A 19,520-nucleotide genomic window follows, 5' to 3' on the forward strand; every position below is an offset into this window, starting at 1 on the left:
TACAAACTGTAGATCTATTTAATATTTACTTCTTAAACTTTTACAGGCCATAATATCGTCAGATTGTTTAGGAAAAGTTATCAAATTGCACGATCTAGGCTAACGAACTTATAACCTATCAGTCTTACTTAGTTCCTTCTTGTTCTGCCTGGAATAAGAAATATATATAAACATTAACTAATTCCAGGCAGTTGATGGAGTTGTAATCTCCAATCTGGCTAACCTTCCTGACTCTTTTCAACTGCCTGGAAGTGATGGAAATATTTTACTAAGTCCAGGCAGTTAAAACATATGATCAGACGTGTTCAAGAGGTGATACAAGGACCTGAAGCATTGTCTGGAACAATTTATAATTAAATTCGAATTTCCTTTCAGGAGTGGAACGTAACAAAGAACAATTTCATTTTTATTTCAGAGTGAGTTTTTAAGATATGTTAAGCAGATAGTATCTTTAAGGACTCAATAAACGATCAGCATTTTGTACTGTGAATATCCCTTAGTGAGAAACTGGATGATCTTCTTGTGGGTTAGATCTGTAATGAAAATACACAGTTTGGATGTAAAACATTTTAGACTGAACAGACTGCAACTAATAAACCTTTGCTCATATGTAGAAATCTGAACAATTTGCTTTCTTTGAATTTGATTTAGGAGGTTTTTCTAGTCACAATATTCAAATTATTAGTCATCACACTGGACTTGAGTATGTTGGTTTTATTTTTTCATGTCTTGCAGGCATCCCTAGACTTAGAACGTTTCTCTTATGTAATGGATAATAAGTATCGAAGTAATGGAAATATTTTACTTATTCCAGGCACTTTATAAAGTCGTTCCTCTGCAATGTCTATGTCTTGCAGATCTTTATGCACTTAGAGAGCTTGCTCCTTCAACTGCCTGGAAGTGATGGAAATATATTACTTATTCCAGGCAGTTGATGAAGTGATTAATATCAGTCTGAGGTACATAAATTATAGTTATTAATTGGGAAAACCATGCCAAGAAACACATTTTCCAGATGATCCAGATTTTTCCATATTTCTCTTCTGTACATACCTTAACGCACGGTACGTATTTACTTAATATTTTGCTTAAAAAATCCCCGAGCGTTCCAGCCAGGAGCCACTTCCGTCGAATTATTTAAGGTTAAATTTTTAGGTTATAAAGGTCTTGCACCCAAAGGATTTTTTACACAAATTGTAATTAAACTATTTCTAACTTTTAATACAAAATGGAAAAGGAAAAAGATCAGGAAAACCTTGCAGAAGCCGAAAATCCTGCAATGCCTCCTAGCCAAGAAACCAGCGACATTATTCCAGGTTACAAGAGCATAGACGATTTTACAAAGGTATGTACCTAAAAAAGGCTGTTTACTTTACTATTTACTCTAATATCTCTTTAGGATGGATTTAAAATCCTTATGGAAGGCATCAAACATGCCAACGCACTACCTTCAGGCAACGATTTAAACTTTTACAGAACCTTTGAGTCGTTCAATAACATTAACAAAAGCCAATCCGACCAAATCTTGGCAAATATTTCTAACTTATTGAAGAAAACCGAAGTCGGGGGCAACATTTATAACCAGACCGTCGATAAGAAAACGGAAATCCTTATAGACGCCAACGATATCATTTTAGAACGAATTGCCAATGATATAGATGAAATGAACGGTATTAAGAAGTTCTATAATGAACCCGTTGTGTTGCATACAGTTAGCGCCCAAGTACCTGCCAATATTAATGGGTCTTGGAACAGGAGCAACGTGAAGTTTTCTATGTCTGATAATATTCTAACTAAGGTAAGTTTATTTTTATTAGCTTGAATTTGTATCTATAAAATGGGGTTTTATTTATTAAATATTCAGCTGGATCAAACCGTAGCTGGTTATTTAATGATTTGTGTCACAATAGTGCAATAGACAAGATTGTGACTATTTTAATAAATAAATCCCAGTAATTTAAATACTTGAGTATATATACTAATTGTGAGGAATCATTCATGTAGTCAAGACTTCAATAATTTTTGACCATACTGACAATCTGTTTAACACCTCATGGAGGTACCATAGGATCCACTAGTTATTTTAAATGTAGTAATTATCATTTTTTTTTCAACATATTATATCCTATAAACATGATTTATTTTTAATGGTTCATGCAGGAACTAAGCAATCCTTTTTGGTACAAATTATGAAGCATGCAATTGAATAGTACACAGAAATTGTACTGGAAAGGTACCCAATGAGGTACAGGTTTTTTTAGAAACAACTTAAAGAAACTCATTCATATTTCTGAATGTAAAATTGCTATTTTTAATATTAACTTTCTAAAGCTTAAGAAAAATGTGGATTAAGGCAAATACAGAAACTTACTATAGCAAAGAAAACTGAGAATGTGAACAAGACCTAATAAATAAAATAAATAATTATAAGCAGCATTAATACACAATTCAAGATTGAAAGTACAATCAAAGATATTAAAAACTCTATGAGACATTCTGTAAAGGAGAAAAGTGGAGGTTAGAACCATCAGAGAGCAATAAGAAAAAGGCCTCGGAATAAACCAAACAGTATCTTTTTTTTATTTGTCTCTTTCTAACTAATTTCAACTGCTTGGAAGTGAGAGAAATTATGCCTTATTTCCAGGCAGTTGAAGTCATTTTTGTCTCTTTTTACTTAATGCAATTACTTGGAAGAGTGAGAGATATAGATGATTTTACAAAGCTACGAGTGAGGGGAAGCTGTTCTTTGTAGATAAACTGGTACCAAACACCACTTTGAACATTTGATACTATTCGTCAATGTATAAAAGATCGGAATTATTGGATTCTGTTTAGATATAAAAGTTGATCAATACATTGAATACAAATTCAAAGAACTACCTTGTCCTTAATATAGATTTTAATATTCAAATAAGATTTTAATTTCAGATATGAAGGATCCTTAAAAATTTTCTTTTTGTGAGTTAGAGGGAGTTTTATCCACAAGAATCAACCAGTTAATTAAACTGTCTGGAAGATTGTCAACTTTTTTTTGTCCTTCCAAGTAGTTCAAGTGGTCATTGATCTCTTCCAGGCAGTTGAACACTTTCAACTGCTTGGAAAAATTAACTGGTAATCTCACAATTTTCGACTGTCATTTCTCAAAAGTCGTGAAGTTTAAAGAAATCAAATAGTGGATTTCTGGATTTTTTTTACAGTTCAGTCTGATTGGGCGATTTTCTGTTAATTTCCAGGCGGTTGAATTATGCGTTCAATTTTTCACAATTTTGCAAACTTTCAGGCAATTTAGTTAGTTCATTCATCAGTGAATTCCATGCAGTTGAATAATGGAATTAATTTCAATATTCCAGGCAGTTGAGCATTGAAATTTGGCAAATATCTGGAACAATGAATTCATGATTCAACTGCCTGGAATAATTAAATTAATTCAATGATTCAACCTGGAATTTAAGAAAGAATGAACTGAACTACTTTAAATTTGACAAAATGCTTGAAAAATAAATCCTTGGCTCAACTGCCTGGAATAATGAACTTAATTCAATGATTCAACCTGGAGTTTAATGAGGAATGAACTGAACTACCTGAAATTTAATAAATATCTTAAAAAATTGATCCTTGGCTCAACTGCCTGGAATAATGAAATTATTTCAATGATTCAACCTGGAGTTTAATGAAGAATGAACTGAACTACCTGAAAAAAATTGATCCTTGACTCAACTGCCTGGAATAATGAAATTAATTCAATAATTCAACCTAGAATTTAATTAGAAATGTTTATATCTATTTAGTTTCTTGTGACTTATTATTACTTTAGCGACCTATTAACTTTATTGTGGCTCAAACACCGTTTTTAAGTAATTTTAATAAAAAAATTGTTTCTTGTGAGCATGACAAATTATTCATTTACCTTATTTCTATAGGATACTTCAAATAAAACGAATGCAACCACTATACGCCTTCTGGCGGGAGAGAACATCCTGAGGCCTCAAAAGTTTTTCAAGGATAAGATAAATAATAATAATGATTATCCTTGGGAGCCGAGGATAAGGGACAAACCAAACTCCCTTAAACCTTTAGCAATCTTTTTAGAGGAAACTGAAAATGGAAAAGAGTAAGTAAACTATTAACCTTACGGAGCTTTGTATTTATTATTAAAATATTATAGGTTTTCTCACCCTTACGAGTTTGAACTAGACAGATTCACCCCGGCAGAAAATTTACTAAAAAAAACTGAAATAACTTCACCGAAACCCATCAAAGACACCCCACTCATTGAAATCAATACGCCAGAGCAACTTCCAGAATTGCTAGAGGATCTACAGAAGTACCAGTTTATTGCTGTTGATGTGGAACATCATTCATATAGATCTTTTATGGGGATAACGTGTCTAGTGCAAATTTCTACCCCCGAAAAGGATTATTTGATCGATGCTTTAGCTTTGAGGAATGACTTGTGGGTTTTGAATGAAGTGTTTACTAAACCCAGTATAACTAAGGTAAAGCTTTTCTTATTTCAATTCAATATATTACGGTAATTAACCAATTTACAAAATAAATATAAGTATAAAAAATATTCAATAAAATAAGATTTTATATTGCAATACAACACCTAAAGTAGTAGTACTATCATTAATTATTATTACTTATGCTAGATATCATAAAAAAAACAGACAACAGGTAACATCAAATAAAATAAAATATAAGGACAACAGTGCTTTAAAACAGAGTAACTCCAATAGAAAAGAAGACACATTTTAAGCAAAGTCAAGATATTAAATTATATTGCACTTAAGCAGATTTTAAAATTCGTTGAAGTGAATTCAGAGAACAATGAAACAAATCTATACTGACACTATTTGAGTTAATCATCATTTAATTTACTGCACAGTTTTCACCATACAGTGTATAATAGAATAATCTAGTCTGTCTGAGCACTGTAGTAGGAGGAACATTTAAATTAAGCTGACACATCAACTCAGGAGGCTGTATTACATTGTTAAGAATCTTATAGGTTGTGACAATATCACAGTTTTTACGTCGAGTCTCCAACTTTTGAATGTTCAGGAATCTATACATTTCATTCTAATTAATATCAATACAAGAAATATTAAGCTTGTAAGCAATGTATCTTATGAATTTATGTTGAACTTTTTCTAGGCACATTATATATTTAGACTTTAGTTGACTGTGAACCAATGAAAAATACAGAAGTTTGATGGAATCAATACTGCTTAAATCATGAGTGTGCCTCTTAATAAAACCGAACATTTTGTAACCCTTATTACAGAGGTCTTCAATATTTTTTGAAAAAGTTAGTCTGCAATCAAAAAGCACCCCAAGATCTCTAATATCTTCTCAATAAGTGAACTCATTAGATGGTACTGATGGAATGGTGGACTAAAACTCCTGGTAAATTGAATATATTTGCATTTTTTAACATTTAGGACCGTTCCATTGTTCTTGCACCATAATTTGTGAAGTTACTGTCTATAATTTTAAAAATCTTAACATCATCAGCAAAAAGTAACACATTACAATAATGAAAGCAATGAACAACATCATTAATAAAGAGATTTAAATAAAAAGGGGACAAGATGGGCACCCTAAGGAACCCCAGAAGTCACTAGAAAAGCACTAGAATAAAAGTTATTTATCTTTACAAACTGTGGTCTTCCACAAATATGACTTCAACCAGGCCAAAAGACAACCACTGATGCCATAGAATGACAATCTTGTAACCAGTAGAGAATGATTAACCCTGTCAAAGGCCTTGGAAAAGTCAGTATATATGGAATCGACTGGCATACCATTCTCCAAGGCCCCCAAAGACAAAGCTGTTTGGTAAAGCAACAAATTAGTGGTAATGGACCTACCCATGTTGCTTAGTTGTGATTATGTTTTTAAATTTCTCTGATAAAAAATCTGTGACAAAACATTCAAAAACCTTTGCAAAGTAACAAGCCAGAGATACGGTAGTTTTTCACATCATCCCTCTGACCAGTATTCTTAAATATAGGAGTCAAATCATTTAACTTCCATGAGGTTGGAAAACTGCCTGTCTTGAAAGACAAATTAGAAACCAGTCAAAGTGGACGTGCCAAAGCAAAAGCAAGTGTTTTATAAAAACAGCTTGAATAGGGCCCTTATTAACATTGACATTGGTAAACTTTTTGAAGACCTCATATATTTGTTTATGCATTTCATTAATATCAAAAGAACATGTAATATGAGGCTGCATAAACATCAAAATCATCAGGAGAGAAGACTGAAGAAAAATATTGTGCAAATAAGGATGCTATTTCATGACCATTTTTAGCCACTGCATCCAAATATTTCACAGTAGATGGAATATTGTTATTTTGTGTCTTATCTCTTATATATTTTTAGAAATATTTAAGGTTACTGGAAATGGAAAATTGCGTTTGCTCAATATAGTCTGAGTAGCATTGATCGGTCTGCTTTTTACAGATTGCTGAACACTTCATAGTCTTTAACAGCTTTAGACTGCTGTCTTAATCTTTTTTGCAAGACATTCGATTTCAATTCTGAGCTGAATCATATTGGAACCTTAAATTTATGATAGGAATGTTCATTTTTATGATAGGAGGAACAAAATAGGTGAGAGCATTGCCTAATGAATTATACAAACAGTCTTCACTTTTTCGATTTCTGCACTCAAGATCTGAATAAGCCAGACGTGTATACAAATAATATTTGTTAGTAATTAACATACAAACTATAAAATTTCAGATTTTTCATGGTGCCGACTCGGACATCCCTTGGCTCCAACGGGACTTATCCCTCTACGTGGTCAATATGTTCGACACGCACCAGGCGGCCAAACAACTCGGTTATTCCGGGTTATCATTGGCGTATCTGATGAGACGCTTTTGTAGTTTTACGCCAAATAAACAGTTCCAACTGGCCGATTGGCGGATACGTCCCTTGCCCACGGAATTGAAGAATTACGCGCGAGAAGACACCCATTACTTGATATACATTTATCAAAACATGAGGAACGAGTTGATCGACAAAGGAAACGGGAAAAGTAATCTGTTGAAGGCGGTTATCGGGCAAAGTACCGCGTTATGTCTAAAAGTAAAAGCGATATGTTTTTGAGGGAGTTGAAAGTTGAAAAACGTGAAATTCGTTTTAGAGATACTTCAAACCGATTTGGAACGAACAGAGTCACATGGAGTTTTACCGGAGGTGTCACAGGAATTTCGATAACAGGCAGCTGTTTGCTCTGAAGGAAATTTACAAGTGGAGGGATCGACTGGCTAGAAGTGAAGATGAAAGTACTGGGTGAGTGAGAACGTAAATATTTAAAAATTGCGTTTACAGTACTCTCTGATATTCTCTTTTTCCAGTATTAAACTTTTATGTAATTATGCTGTTCAATTGGTAACTTAACTGGAAACTTCTCTTGTGAGGCTCAATCCTGGTAGTTGATCAGCATTTAGTAATAAAGGGCGTTTCTCAGAGTTAGAATGTTCTTTCCTTCCTTGATTCTCTGCTTGACTGTTATAGTTGCCCCTTTGCACTAAAACAATTTTATCAAATAGAATAGAACAAAACAAACTCACATGTTACACTATTCAATAATAGTTTATCATATTACACATTAATATAAAAATGTGTATGTGCAGTTATTATGCTTGAATCTAATAATGATAATAAAGATATACGACATGTGACTAAGACAAACAAAGTAAATAGTAAAGAAAAAAGTAATAGACAAGTAAATAGTTTACAGCAGTGATAAAAACATATAATATAGATTTCGAGATATAAAATGTAGACATTCATGATTAAAAATATTTTTTCTGTGTAAGTATAGGAGTTGCCAATAGATTGTACTTGATTGGAGTAACTCTTATGGGCATAATAAGATGTCTATTAAAGTTATTTTTAGTTCTATTATAGGAGTGATTAACTGTCACAATACACATTGAATGGAAATATGCACACGAACTTATACTACTAGAAAATATTGACATATAGTAGTTAAAACGTTTATTTATGGAAACCTTTAATGGCTTTTTTAAAATTATCTGAAGAAAACAATTAAATTTTCTTACACTAAAAATTAGGATATTGACAGTTTTCTCACAGGAGTGCCTGGAAGAAACAAAATAATTTGCCTCTTACTGGCAAGTCAATATCTCGAGTTCTAATGGTTAAAATGTTGTAATTATGAATATCTGGGATACTCTAGGGACTTTTCAAGTATTTTCTGAAAAAATTATTAAAATCCATTGACTAAGAAGCAATTATTGAAAGTTTTCTCACAGGAGTGCCTGGAAGAAACAAAATAATTTGCCTCTTACTGGCAATTGAATATCTTGATTTCTAGTGGTTAAAATGTTGTAATTATGAAAATCTGGGGTACTCTAGGGACTTTTTAAGTATTTTCTGAAAAAATTATTAAAATCCATTGACTAAGAACCAAGATATCGAAAGTTTTCTCACAGGAGTGCCTGGAAGAAACAAAATAATTTGCCTCTTACTGGCAAGTCAATATCTCGAGTTCCAATGGTTAAAATGTTGTAATTATGAATATCTGGGGTACTCTAGGGACTTTTCAAGTATTTTCTGAAAAAATTATTAAAATCCATTGACTAAGAACCAAGATATTAAAAGTTTTCTCACAGGAGTGCCTGGAAGAAACAAAATAATTTGCCTCTTACTGGCAAGTCAATATCTCGAGTTCTAATGGTTAAAATGTTGTAATGATTAATATCTGGGATACTCTTAAAGACTTTTCAAGTATTTTCTGAAAAAATTATAAAAATCCATTGACTAAAAATCAAGATATTGACAGTTTTCTCACAGGAGTGCCTGTAAGTAATAAAATAACTTATACTGAAGAATTTGAACTGGTTGTTTCATTATCATTATCATAATTTCATTTATATTGACTTTTTCACAGTTTATACAATGTTTCCCCCGAATATTCCTAACAAGAGTCATATGAAAGATCATGCTGGCAGTTTTATGAAAACAAATTTTGACACCTAAACGGATTCGTAAATCTTCATAAATAAGGAAACTTTGTCTTGATAAATAATTAAAAAAACATTTTTATTCTTCATTAGTATTGAAATTTCAATTCCATATATTTAATGGTTGTATACATAAGTTACAGCAGCCTCCATATTTTAATCTTCATTAAATCCTACAATTTTAAATTAAGGTTTTCTAATTTTTATTGACCGTAACTTGTATTCAATATAAAGTATGCCCTGTTATAATAATGCCTCTTTTTGATATGTCACAAGTTTTATTTTAATTCAGGTAAAGTTCAAAGGCCCGGTATGTTATTGGGAATAGAACTTTTGTCTAAGTTACCTTAGAACTATAAGACTTGGTTTCCACGTTAATTCATTGTTTCTTTAGTAAATCAATAATTTAAGATTAGGTATGATTGTTCCTTGGAGTAGTGTATTTGTCTCAAATTGGACTGGATTAGTAGGCTGCTCTTGAACTTTTTGCAAGCACATTTTACACATACTAACGCCAGTGCATTTTTCTTCATTACCGTGCACAAAACAACCAAATAAAATGATATAGACAAGTTTTCTCCACTTTTAGATATGTCTTGCCCAACAACATGCTACTAGAAATAGCCGGTCGTTTACCAAAAGAAATGCAAGGCATCTTGGCGTGCTGCAGTCCAGTACCTCCGCTATTGCGTGCGAACTTACTAGAGATTCACAAGATAATCTTAAAAGCTTTAGAGCAACCATTCGAAGAGGTATAGAGTCACTCAGTATGAACTTAATAGTATTTGCTTAAATGGTGCATCTTTACAGCCCATACTGAAGGAGCCAACCAGAGCGAGAGGATCGGCAAAGAAAATGACAAAAATTAACATCGATAGTCCCCTTCATTGTCCTCACGATTTAACAAAATCCGACGAGTTTCGAGACGATTTACCCACGCTACTAAAGTCCCCAGAAAAACAGGATATTGAAAGTATTTTATTTGCTAAACACCAATGGGAGCACACCAAATCGATTTGTTCGGTGTTTAATAGTGCTATTAATGAAGTTATTGAGGTGAGTTTTTAGTTTAATAAATAATGCGTAAATTAATATACATTTTATAGAAGGAAACAAACAGTATTGAGAAGCTTCGAAAGTTCAAAGAAAACTTCAAGTTCCTGGGCCCATTTGAGAGGTACACTTTGGTTAAACCATTTATCGAAAGCAGAGAGAGAAAGCTAGCGGAAGAGCGTAAGAAGTTGGAAGAAGAGAAACGAGAGGAGACGAAACGGGATAAAGATGTTACAGATAGTGGTACGCAGGAAGAACGTACCGACGAAGAGAGAATTGAGTCAGTAAGTAATGTTTCTCTTCTATTTTAAAATTACAAAAAAACTCGTCCAGTACGTTTTGTTAACATATTGTACGAGGGTGGTCCCAGGGGTGTTTAATATTACTTTATTTAATAAGAACTGTCTTGCTCCTCAAAATAGATCACTTCTTAATCTTGTTACATGCAGATTTTGCCCTAAGCATGTAACATGGGATTTCATATAAATTCGGGCAAAAGTTTATGGGTTTTGGTATCGGCTTGAAAGGGTTGTGTGATTTACAGTTTTATAAATGGAATTTGGGGTTTGATAGTAATGCAATTTATTTTTTTTAGGGCTTTTGGGGTTTCATTATTTTTAGGAATGTATTTACCTACCCTATCCTGTCAGCACACCTCTGTGGAGTTAGTCGTATTATGTTTCCTTAGTCCCTATTCATGTACCTGGTGTTGAGAACTTTCTGACCTTTGATTTGGTTGTCAAGAGTTTCTATGAGGCCGGTATATTATATAACCTTCACGACCTATTAAAATTGAGTAATCCTTCAAATCAGCAGCATAAATAAGGCATTGGAAAAACGATTCAAAAGTAGTTCTTCAAAAGTTCTTTTTCCACGGTAAAAACGCTCGAATAGGGTCATAAAGGTCCCCAGTCACATTACTAAGTTACAATAAGGAATCTACGATTTACATAAGGGTTACTCTACGAAAATTCAGTAGACTTCAGTATTATTGCCAACAGTGTATTAAAATATTAACAAGTCAAGAAATTATGTACAAAGGGTTTCTTTGGGGATGGTATATATGGCGTAAAAGATTTATGTATACTTCTTTGGCATGTTGTTAAAGTGGTGTAAGAATTTTATTACAGGATGTTAAATATAGATTTGTTAAAAACTAAATTATACAGGGTGCTACAAATTCGTCGCAAAAACAACTTAATATGAGAGAAAAGCTGCGTTTTTTTGTTCAATGAAACGCCAAAATCGAAATACATATGTCTGGGGTATGGAGGGACTTCTAGAGGGTGCTGTTGTGCCACAGATTGCTGTATGAGTGGAGTAAATAAGACCTTTTAGATGGTGATCCGTTAGTGTAGGAAAACTTACAAATACTTTCTTCTATAGCGGAATCATGTTGAGCAAGGTATCCTAATTGATTTGGCATTGGCCTCCCCAGTTTTGCTTGCTATATTTCCCTTCAATTCTTCAAGTTAAGTTTTAGTAAATAAACGTGCAGCCTGTAGCCATCCCGTTATCAGAAAGAACAGTTGACATTTTGTGGTTTTAAGGAAAATTTAAGTTCATCTTGCCGGTAATTCGGTTGAATGGAAAAATATTCCTCCCAAGTTTTGGGGTTTAATGTGATGAACGTCTAGTGGGAAGTTGTAGCCGAGAGGATTTCGGATTGACCTGGTATTTTTGGATTTGGTCGGCTGCTCCCACACCATTTATGGGATTTTGAAATTGTCTAACCACAAAACGAGACTCTCGCTCACCACCTTAGGTGTGTAGCAACATGTTGGTAATTGCCATAGAATTGATTGTGTGTTTATTTTACTGATTTTTTTTGTCCTCTATTTTAGAGGCCTCTCCTTTTTCTCATTCTCTCCTCTATTCTCTGGGCTCTTCCTATTCTCTGGTTTCTTCTGGTCATCCCAACCGGCTAAAGTGAGCCTCAACACAGCCTGGACTGAGCATTGTACTGTGGCTCTGCGATTTTGGATTGGAACTTGCCTGAAATCGACTTGCCCATGTGGTCGTTACCCTGGTTGTAGCTGACTGGTTCCAGAGCTGTCGAGTTAAGCTACCTTAGCCAAAATACACAAGAGATTAGAGGACACGCAAGTTTTTGCATATTTTATTTTATTTTTCTCTTATTGAACGGTTTGATTTAGGGTTGGGGGTTGATTTATTAATTTGAATTTTATGGGCTTATTTTCTTTTATGTAAAACAAAGACGTTAAGAGGTTCTTGCTAAGTCTACTAATATTAACCTGAGGGTTTCCATTTGAGTCGAGCATCGACTTAATTGATTTTGACATTGAGCCTGGATCACCTTGTAAGGGATCGGCTATTTGCTACAAATAACATATTTAGTCATAGTGTTGGTTGTTGGTTAATAGGTTTTATTGCACCAACATACCAGGCTTTCAAATTCGAACCTTACTATTTAAAAGTTTTATTTAGATTAATGTGACTTGACTAGAGTTTGTAAAAGATATTTAGGGCCAGTGAGGTATTGTGAATTAGGCTCCAAACATATACTTCTTGTAAACAACACGTGATCACGTTTTGGATTTTTCCCTTGAACAGTAGTTCAGTGCGGATTTGTTTTTTTTCCTTACTAATTCCTCGCCTTAAGCATACCTCAAGTAACTCTTAATTCTTTTATCAATTTTTTTTATTTACTTAAAATTACTACAGTATTACATTTTGAATAATTATCTAAATTTAAAGATCTCAGTGGAATTTAATTTTTTCTATATAAATGGAAGTGACGTAAATGTAAATTCTTGGATGATTATATCAATCTGGTGGACCTATGGATTATTATTTGAGTTTTTCCCAAATTATTTTCAGCTTTTAGGATCTAGGTACAAGCATAAATATAGGTCATCATTTTCTTGATTAAGGGGGGCTTATATTACCATCATAATATATCAGGGTTTGGTGTAAAATATTTAAATCAAGTGGCGCTCTTATTAAAATTTCTCCCACTACCTTCTCCACTGTCTAAAAGCTGGCGGCCACCAAATCTCTGAATCTTTTAAAACAAAATTTGCTTGTCTGGACTTAGTAATTTTTTTTTTGTGTGGTTGGATAGTAGGTATGACTCACACGGGCTGGAAATAAATTGGTTTGAACCGAGTTACGCGCTACAATCTTTGGAAATTCGGTGACAATTGCCGTATTTATATCTTTATCTCATTTTGTTATATCACAGTGATAAATTGATGTTGTCTCACTCACATTGTGCAAACTATGCCAGGAAAACACAATTTCCAAAAGATTCAGACAGTAATAGCGAAATGAAGGGTAATGATATAGAAAAAGAGAAAAAAAATTGAGTCTCATATGTATTGACTGATGCAAATATATAAAACCAAAGGAGGGAAAAAAGTAAACTCAAAGTCCAAGTCTCATAAATCAGCGTCTATTAAAGGTTACGCGTTTCGCCGCATTAGGGCATCATCAGACCTAAATAAAATTATCAAAATTAAATGATACGGAACAGAACGCTAATTAACAGAAAAGACATACCTATCGAAATACAAAAACCACATACTGACTCACACTAACATAAATAAAAAAAATATAAAATAAAATAAGAGTAAGATCTTACTCTTACTTTAACTTAAATTTTTTTTTTTTAGGATATGGATCATATCTGTATATGTCTTGTTCAGTGGTTTTTTTTGGAATAATTTAATTTCCGAGATCTACAATTTCTTAGTTTAGTTATCCTATCTATTATTTATTAAGTTATTAAATCTTTCTCTGCCCATCTGATGTGTCCAATCTCTAACATGCATTTTAAAATTTTTATTGTTTTATTTATCTCTAATATTTTGGGGAACAAAGTTGAAGATTTTTGAAATGTAATGCTTACTGTATGGCTGACTAATAGTTTTTCTAAAATGGATTCATTTATAATAGCTCAAAACTTTTTATCTTAAATAATCATTTTAGGAGCAGTTAAAGTGTGAGAACAAGAGCGATTTGGTTGGCTTTTGAACGCTAGGGCTAGGATAATTGATGCCCCCATGGTGTTCCACGTTAATTCTCCCCTCCTTAGTTAAAACGTCCTAACTACAAAATTCTCGTTTTTTAGGCTTATTACATTTTATTAACCTATCAAATGGTATCTACCTCCTTGGCTAAATTAGAACGTCCTAACTACATTTTTTTATGCCTTAAATTCACCTAAATATATTGTCCTATGTGTAGCAAAGACGATAATCCCAAATTAAAATGTCCTATCTATCTTTTTCTAAGGTAAAATATCCTAAGTAGCATTCCGTTTGTAGAATATTCATTTGTGCCAGTAGGGGCATATTCGAAAAGCCGATGGCAATAATATGACACGAAGGAGTTGCGGGTCGAGATAAGGAAGATTTCATTTCAACTTTTTTTGAATTTTTTTTATATAACAGAGACGTGCAATTTTACAATCTGGCTTGACAACAGTGCAGCTCAAAACAAAAATTGGGCCTTATTTTGTTTACGTTGTAAACTCTACTGGGACTGAACTGGAGAATTTGGAAATAAAATACTTTCAATCTGGTCACACTTTTATGTCCGCGGACTCTTTCCATTACCAAATAGAACAATGATTGAAAAGGCACGGTAAGGTATTCGATTTTAATGATTTTAAATCGGCTGTAGAAAAGGCAAACTCATCTAAGGTCCATGTAAAAGAGATGAACATACAAAACTTTTTTGATTGGAATGATTGTTCATCAAGGTTAAGCTTCAAAAAATTGTTCTGTTGCCAAACCTCAATTGCAGAATATGGGACATTTGCAGTTTAAAAGGGGAGAAAATGTGTTGTACTACAAAAATGCCTTTTCGGAAGAATTTAAGCTCTTGAACTTGTTGTGCTAAATATTATAAGGATGGGTTACCAAAACCTTCTTGCCGAACACAATATAGAGGTGTAAAATTAGAAAGAAAGCAAAATTTGATTTCTAAGCTACGTCCTATTATTCCGGCTAACCGAATGATATTCTGGGAGGAATTAGTCGTTTCCCAAAATAATGATACTTACAATAAAGAAAAGGTAGATTTCCAGTAAGAGTAAAGCACTTTTTGAGTAACTGATTTCCATTCATAATGATTTAATGATTTATTTTCATACTGTTTTTAATGTTCTAATGTTTTAATAGTTAGTAATTTAGTTATAGTGTTTATTTCAAAATATGAGGACTGCATATTAGTTTCCATAAAATCTCAATTTGCTCAGTTTTATCGATTTGCGAGTTAGGATGTTTTAATAACATTTACGTTAAAATTTAAATTGTAGATCCGAGAGCACTTTTTATCGTTGGCCCGTCAAGCTTTACCGACCGAAGCGACGACACACTCCCCGAAAAAAATGTCACTTTTAGAAATGGGCGGCAGTAAAAAACGGAAACGGGACGAATCCCCGATGGACCCTTTGGAGTGTGCTGAACTCGAGCACAACGTGCAAACCCCTTTGCCCAACTTCAAGATCAAACTTCACACTAATGTTGATAGTGCCGTGGAGCGGAATAGTACCAAGAGGAAATCGTGCGAAGCAGATCCTGGACCGAGCAAGGTTTCTGATAATTGTAGAACAGATGGTGGCAGTAAAAAGAAGCTTAGTCCGAAAAAGAAGGGCAAAAAGTGAGTTTTAATTAGTGAAAAATTTAATTTAATTAAAATCGATTTATTATTATTATTGTCTTTTGCAGTGGGAAACAACAAAATTCTATGAATCAAGACAGCATAACGCAAGGTAAACCCATTTTTTTTACTTAAAAGACTGTATAGTAAGTTTGCAAGGTTATTACAACAACTGAGGCAAAAATAGTCACCTTGGTCAAATCGTGAGTCAGTTTACTCAGCAATAACGCGAGAATAATTGTTTCCATTTTTGTTTCACAAATGACAATATTCGTCGGTTGTGTTGGCGCAGTTGGTCACTCGTTATTTGGTGATTACTTGATGTAACCATTCTAGATTTTTTTTGTTGCGTTTTCTGAAGTCGCGGGCTTATGTTTATTTAAAGGTCTTAAGGCGAATATTTCGATTAGATCAATGTTCGTATGGGGATATAATTTTCTCAAATTAATAGAATAAATTAACAATACCAAAGTTTTTCATAAAAAGAAAATAACTTTTAATAAGTTGTTTTAGTGATCCAGTTCAATTGTGTAGACTTTTAAGGGTTAATTTGGAAACCAAGCTGTTAATTTTTTCCTTTAATGTCAACGTTTTGGCCTGTATTAGGCCTTCTTGAGGGCACTAAATTAAAAAAAAAACAGTAAAAAACAATTATAAACAAAGTTAGAGACATTTATGATATAAAATGGTCAAAAACAAATAAATTACAATAAAATGTAAAATTTTGTGTTTATGTTGTTAAATAGTTATACAGGAAGTATATGAACAAATTAAAATAGGCTTTCAACATTAGGTATTTGTCAATATTATTAATTTAAAGAGTCTTACTAGAAAAAAATTACAAAATACAAGCCAGAAAAAATGAATAATAAGAGAACAATGAGGGAATTAAATAAGAAAACTGAGAAAGCTAAAAAATAGTCAAGAATTCACTAATAAAACTGAAAATAAGGGGCGTAAAGAGACAATTTTTGTGATTTTTGCTTACGATTCTATGCCCAGAGGCAGTAAGTTTCATTTTGCCTCAAAAGTTTCCCAATAAATATAATAAATATATAATTTTCCAACGGTTTTTTAGTAAATTTTTTGTTTTGGTATATTTATTAAACTGTAGAATATACGTACATATATCATATAGGATTCTGTGTACAAAAGGGAGAAAATTGTGGCATTTAAAAAAATTGACAATGTATCTCGTCAAATATTTGATCAAATTCTTCTAAAAAATCACTGTTTTTCATTTATATTATCCAATCTAATAAAGCTGTTTTTATATTAAATATTTATATATTAAATTATATCAAATTTAAATAAACAATGTTATTAAATTAAATATTAAATCTATATTTTCTGCAAAAACATTGTTTTTTATCAACACAACCCTTAACCCCCCACCCACCCCTAATATTTTCCCAGTAAGAAATTCTTTTGAAAAATCACCGTTTCTTGTCCATAATATCCAATCTAATAGCACTGATTATATCAAATTTAAATAAACAAACTGTGTTATTATATAGAATATTAACGATAAAACCAGCTGGTATTCTTGCGTATTATTATGAAAAAACAATGATTTTTTATAACAATTTTTTACTGGTAAGTCGTGTGGGGTGGGCGGGGGGCTAAGGATATTGTTAATGAAAAACGGTTTTTTTGCAAAAAATTACTGTATAAGAAAAAAATTCTTTTTAAGAAAATTATAGGTGATATCAAGGCGTATCGCTATGCAAATTGCAATAGTTGTGCCATTTTTTATCGCAAATAAGTGGAAATTCAGTTTTTTTAAGATATGTCATTAAGTGTGTTTAAATTTAATTTTCGGGTTTTATTAGATTGAGGATATTTGCTTTGGTTATCAGTATTTTGTAATTTGTTTACATTGTTTTTTGATGTTTGTCATGTCTGAAATGAATCATTTCTTATAGTTATTTTTGATACAAAAGATCTTAACCTCTTCAAAATCAAATTGCTGTAGGTCTGAGTCAGTATGTTCTGCCAGGCCTGCTTTGTTTATTGACCTGTTCCGTTATCTTAGTTTTTTCAATAACGACTTGATTAACCTATATTTTTATAAACAACACCACTTTGTAGTCCTTTGGGTGTTAATATTTTCCGTCTACTGTAGAATTGTTTTACTGTATTTTCACATTCGAATGCAATTTTGAGAAGTTGATTATCGGCTAATCTTTCAGAAAAATTTTTCACGTATGGAATTTAAAAAAAAAAAATTATATATACTGGTGAAAATTAAATTGTTATAGATGGCTGTTTCAGTTGTAGTTTTGCATGGTAGCTATTTTTTAGAAGTGATGTTATATAATATACTTTTGTTCTGAAAATGAAGGTGTGATAACTTTAAAGCTCTGTATTTCAAGTTGTTAATTATATTCAGAGGGATTATTATCTTGTAATCGAGTAGTTTTAATTCAGAAAACATCTAGAATTTAAATTTGTTCTTTTTAACTGTGTTTATAACACAAGTAATAATATCTTCTAAAAAAGGGGACTTGGAAATTAAGATTTGGTAAACATTTCTTTTGTAGTTCTGACATGATTATATCTGCACATATTGGTGCAAAATAGTTTCTCTTACCTAGACCGAAAAATTATTTATAAAATTTTCCATCGAAGTTAAAAAACTATTCTCTTAATAGGTTACAATATGGTTGAATGTCTTACAATTTTTTTTGCGAATAATTTGTATGGTGATGTCAGTTGGAAGAAATTAGTACCTATTAACTTCGGGGAATAATAACATTTTGGAGGTTTTTTTTGAAAGAGTTCCGTGTATAATATTGGTTTTTATCGAATACATACTGTAACAATTCAGAAAGAAATTTTGAAAGGTTATATAAAAGTGAATCAACAAAACTGACATTAATTTAACAAGTTTTTAATCTGATTTGGTGTAAAAGAGGAAGAAATGTCATGTACGTATTTTTATCGGATAAAAGTAGATTTGCTTTTTTTAGGCAATCTTCTTTGATCATTGCTACAGTGGTATTTCCCTTGTCTGCTCTTATTACAATTACGTTTGGTTGATTTTTTTTTTTTAATTGTTTTTGTGTTTTTAAATTTGTAAATCAAAAAAAAAATACTGTAAACGAAGATCCGCTGATTACTTTGGCCCCTACTGGTACATTGTTAATAGTTTAATAACAAACACACTTTTTACTTTGTAGATCCGACTAATGACAAACCAAAAGCACCAAATAAAACGAAGAAAAATAAAAACAAACGTTGGAAAAATAACAATAAAAATAAGAAACCGCCAGCAAAAGAAGAGCACAATCAATCGGAGGAGTTTAACGCTTACGATTACGCGACGGTCGACTTTAAACAGTTTCAAGGTGGAGCAGGACGTGGCGAACAGAAAAAACAGTTCAATTCGAAGTTTAGAGGCAAGGTAAGTCAATCATCACAAATTCTCATCCACCAGTTTGTTTGGTTAAAAAAAAATACAGGACATGAAAACGTTTCATTTTTGAACTCAAATGATGCGTTCAATGTAAAGCTTATCCTTAAATTATTCGTTATTAGTTACTTTAAATACCCCATCGTAAACCCATGAAAGGCCCTTATTCCTTTATCAGGAATTTAAATTCATAGTTCGTTTCATCCAGGTACAACTATTTTTTTTCAAATTGTAGAATCGTAATCGAGGTGGACGAGGCAGAGGACAAAAGGCCAAAGCGATGAGTTTCAAACAAGCAACAAAATAAAGGGACTTTTTACTGTTACAATTTTTGTTAATAAATTTCTATGAATACTGATTTATTTTGTTAATTATTATTTGATTGTGTTTAATTCAAATAAATGGGCATGTAAGCTTAA

The 19,520-nt window shown here is 32.3% G+C and overlaps 1 protein-coding gene across 2 annotated transcripts; it reads left to right on the plus strand.

The window, feature by feature from the left end:
* The first annotated feature begins 1,134 nt into the window (after positions 1–1,134).
* Positions 1,135–19,520, plus strand: LOC126745865 (exosome component 10-like). 2 transcript variants are annotated; one of them, XM_050453892.1, is made up of 13 exons: positions 1,135–1,345; positions 1,400–1,798; positions 3,921–4,111; positions 4,166–4,496; positions 6,751–7,098; positions 7,157–7,305; positions 9,595–9,757; positions 9,816–10,061; positions 10,115–10,342; positions 15,343–15,686; positions 15,755–15,798; positions 18,869–19,092; positions 19,337–19,520. In XM_050453892.1, the coding sequence occupies exons 1-13, from the start codon at positions 1,229–1,231 to the stop codon at positions 19,406–19,408; spliced, it is 2,856 nt and encodes a 951-aa protein (XP_050309849.1). In that variant the 5' UTR covers positions 1,135–1,228; the 3' UTR covers positions 19,409–19,520. The 2 variants fall into 2 exon arrangements, with proteins under 2 accessions (XP_050309849.1, XP_050309848.1); XM_050453891.1 differs by having other exon boundaries at positions 1,136–1,345; positions 10,112–10,342.

Source organism: Anthonomus grandis, chromosome 16 (genome assembly GCF_022605725.1).
Source record: "Anthonomus grandis grandis chromosome 16, icAntGran1.3, whole genome shotgun sequence".
NCBI classification, from domain to species: Eukaryota; Metazoa; Arthropoda; class Insecta; order Coleoptera; family Curculionidae; genus Anthonomus; species Anthonomus grandis.

Bases quoted from the DNA above. Each gene is read 5' to 3' on its own strand.
- LOC126745865 (XM_050453891.1), top strand. From the start codon at position 1,229: ATGGAAAAGGAAAAAGATCAGGAAAACCTTGCAGAAGCCGAAAATCCT. The intron at 7,099-7,156 runs GTAAAAGCGATA...AATTCGTTTTAG, and splicing joins GTACCGCGTTATGTCTAAAA to AGATACTTCAAACCGATTTG. The intron at 7,306-9,594 runs GTGAGTGAGAAC...CTCCACTTTTAG, and splicing joins AGTGAAGATGAAAGTACTGG to ATATGTCTTGCCCAACAACA.